This window comes from Aptenodytes forsteri, unplaced genomic scaffold (assembly GCF_000699145.1).
Source record: "Aptenodytes forsteri isolate BGI_AS27 unplaced genomic scaffold, ASM69914v1 Scaffold349, whole genome shotgun sequence".
Taxonomy (NCBI): Eukaryota; Metazoa; Chordata; class Aves; order Sphenisciformes; family Spheniscidae; genus Aptenodytes; species Aptenodytes forsteri.
The window spans coordinates 5421349-5424018 of record NW_008794452.1 but is presented as its reverse complement, the minus strand read 5'-3'; the positions used below and the strand labels follow the sequence as shown (position 1 = coordinate 5424018).

The window sequence follows — 2670 nt, the reverse complement described above, 5'->3', positions numbered from 1 at the left end:
GAGGCTGTCCTGTCTCTCTGTGTTTGCTTTTGTGAGTTTTGGTGGGTTTGTTTTGTTTTCTTGGCGTTTTCTGCAAAGCCCTGGCTATTCCTTGTAATAAGAATTTTTAAAAAATGTGATGCAGAGTCCCTCGCCCACCCTCGGAAAGGCTGGCGGGGACGAGCCGGGGCCACACTGCTGCTGGCAGCACGGCAGGGCACGGGGTGATCCCCTCCACATACTCAGGAGCTCAATATATAAAAATACATGTATTTATGGAGCTATATATATAGCTTCAAGACACAGTATGTCTCAGCAGGGGATGATGGCATGGCCTGAGCCAAGCTGCCAGTGTTGCTGCCGTCACTGTGCTGTAAATCTCTTGCTGCAGCTGGGGAGCAATATGCCATTTCCTTCCCAAAACCTGCTCTTCTTGTAATTTTACCAAAAAACTTTGGGTTTGGAGTTTCCTTTCCAGCCCCCGCAGTGGCTCCTGGGCTGGTTTGACAGTGGTTTTGCCACTGGACAACCCCACAGGGCACTGCATTGCCTGACCCTGGTACAGGGATGCCCCTCATGTGGGGGGGATGCTCCAGCACATGACCCTCTGAGAAACACACTGATCCCCAAAATTTTAAAGGACACCCCCCCCCTTGCACAATGTGGCTTTGTAAAGGTATGTTTCCAGCTGTACCCGCCCAGCACCACTTGTTGCTCTGATTGCTCCTAGGTGGTATTCACATGAGTGAGCAACCTCAGCTCCAAACACTCCAGTTGTGCATTGTCCTTTTCAGAAACAACTTTTTTAGTGAAAATTTTCATCAAAAGTCAGTGTCTGTCCACAGGAAAACAAACAAAAAAAACAACCACCACCCAACAACAAAAGCTCAAGCCAGAACAAACTTGCATTTGAATGGAAATATTTTTTTTTCAGGCTGGTTTTATCCCCCACACCTTCCACCAGGTTCTTCATTTGCCAAGCAGCTTAATTACATGTTAGTGAAAGCCTTTTCTCTAATTGCAGGCTTGGGTAATTGGTCTCATTTTTGCAGAGTGTGTTTGGAGTTGGGGAGCATTCCCCCTGGCAGGTGTGACCCTCCCCATCTCCCTCCCTTGCAATTTTAGCCAATTCTCCTGATTCTCTGCCCAAACCCCCACCCCCTGTAGCTCCCAGGGGAGGAGCAGCAGCCCCTTGCTGGGCTGCCAGGGCCCCCCTCCCCAGGCAGGCACCTGGCCACCTCAGGGGCCTGACTCAGCTGCCCCTGAGTCACAGCCCCATGACCTGCAATTAGGAGTGGGCATAGCAGGATTCCCCCCCATTCCCAAAACATTCAGCTCCCACCACAAGGGCCACCCTGCCAGGGAAAGGCTTCCTGAAGATGCCAGCAGGGATTTCAGACCAGCTGGGAGCAGTTGCATCACCCCTCTCTGGCCCCAAGTGACAACAGGGAGACAGCAGGTTATCAATTAAGACAGCTTTTATTAGAAAAGTAAAAAAACCCACCCCGACACAATTGCATAGGAAGTCCTGCACTTGAACATCAAGTGTATGAGTGTAAACTGTAACCAATGAAGCGCCCACAGCATGTCACAGCAAGGGGTCCTGCCCTCCATCCCCACATCACCTTGCACGCCCCTCTCCCACCACTCTCTCATGATCAAAGACACAATGTGATTTCGAGCCCCCCCTCCTGCCTTACTGGGAGCCCACACAGAGCCACCCAGGTGCCAGCAGTGGGGTTATGTCTTCCATCCAGACCCACAGCCCAGCTGTCACTCACTCCCACACACACCCTCCCCCAGAAACCCCATTGATTACAATCCTTGTTACAAAAAAACCATGATTAATCAGCCAACAGGAAGAGACCACCTGCCCCCCAGCAGCCCCGCTGCTGCGTCACCACAATGATCCCACAATCATCAACAGTGTGAAGCGACCTCTGCCTGGGTCCCGGTCCACTCCACATCAGGGATGCCACAGCACAGGTGGGCACCCCGCGGGGACCTCCGCCTGCCCAAACTACTTCCACCTACAGCCCTACTCCAGCCTAACCTAAACTACAGCGGCCTCCAGGAGCCGCCACGCTCTAACCAGCTCTTCCAAAGCACTTGGGTAAGTCACTTCTCCAGCACAGCCCGTCAGCACTCCTCTATGAGCAGCTGCTCGGAGCTGTACAGCTTCTTCTTGATGACCCTGAAGCCCGTGCTCAGCTTCAGCGGCGTGAAAGCTGGCCCCGAGGTGAAGAGTCCCTGGATCTTGGGCCAGAGACTGGAGTCCAGCCGGAGCACCAGGGTGAGCTGGAAGGTGGGCACCACGGCGGGGTCCACGGCGATGTGCCCCACATCATGGCAGGCCTTGCCGTGCTCCACGCAGAGGTCGAGGAGGGCCCCGCGCAGCCCGCAGGGCTCGCTGCAGGCCAGGCGCAGCAGCTCCGTCCTCACCTGCGCCAGGAGCTGGGCCGGCATGAGGAGCCGGGAGCAGCGCTTGGCGCCCAGCGGGGCTCTGCCCAGCGTGGCCTGGACCAGGTCCATCAGGTTGGCGCACAGCAGCTCATCCTCGGGGTCATGCAGCAGGTCCAGGTCCGGCAGGGAGGCCCCCTCGGCATACTCGGCATCTGCGGAGGGGAGAGGAGGCAGGTCAGCACCGGGCCCGCGGGGAGGGGTGGGCTGGGGCGCTGCTTGGGGACAGGC

At 55.9% G+C, this 2670-nt stretch overlaps 1 protein-coding gene across 1 annotated transcript in view; it reads right to left on the bottom strand.

The window, feature by feature from the left end:
* Nucleotides 1–1442: 1442 nt before the first annotated feature.
* The window catches only part of DDIT4 (DNA damage inducible transcript 4), a 7606-nt gene continuing 6378 nt past the window's right edge, over nt 1443–2670 (bottom strand). The window contains exon 4 of the mRNA XM_009290594.1: nt 1443–2594. Coding sequence (XP_009288869.1) covers nt 2119–2594 — 476 coding nt within the window. The 3' untranslated portion in view covers nt 1443–2118. The remainder of the gene's footprint in view (nt 2595–2670) is intronic.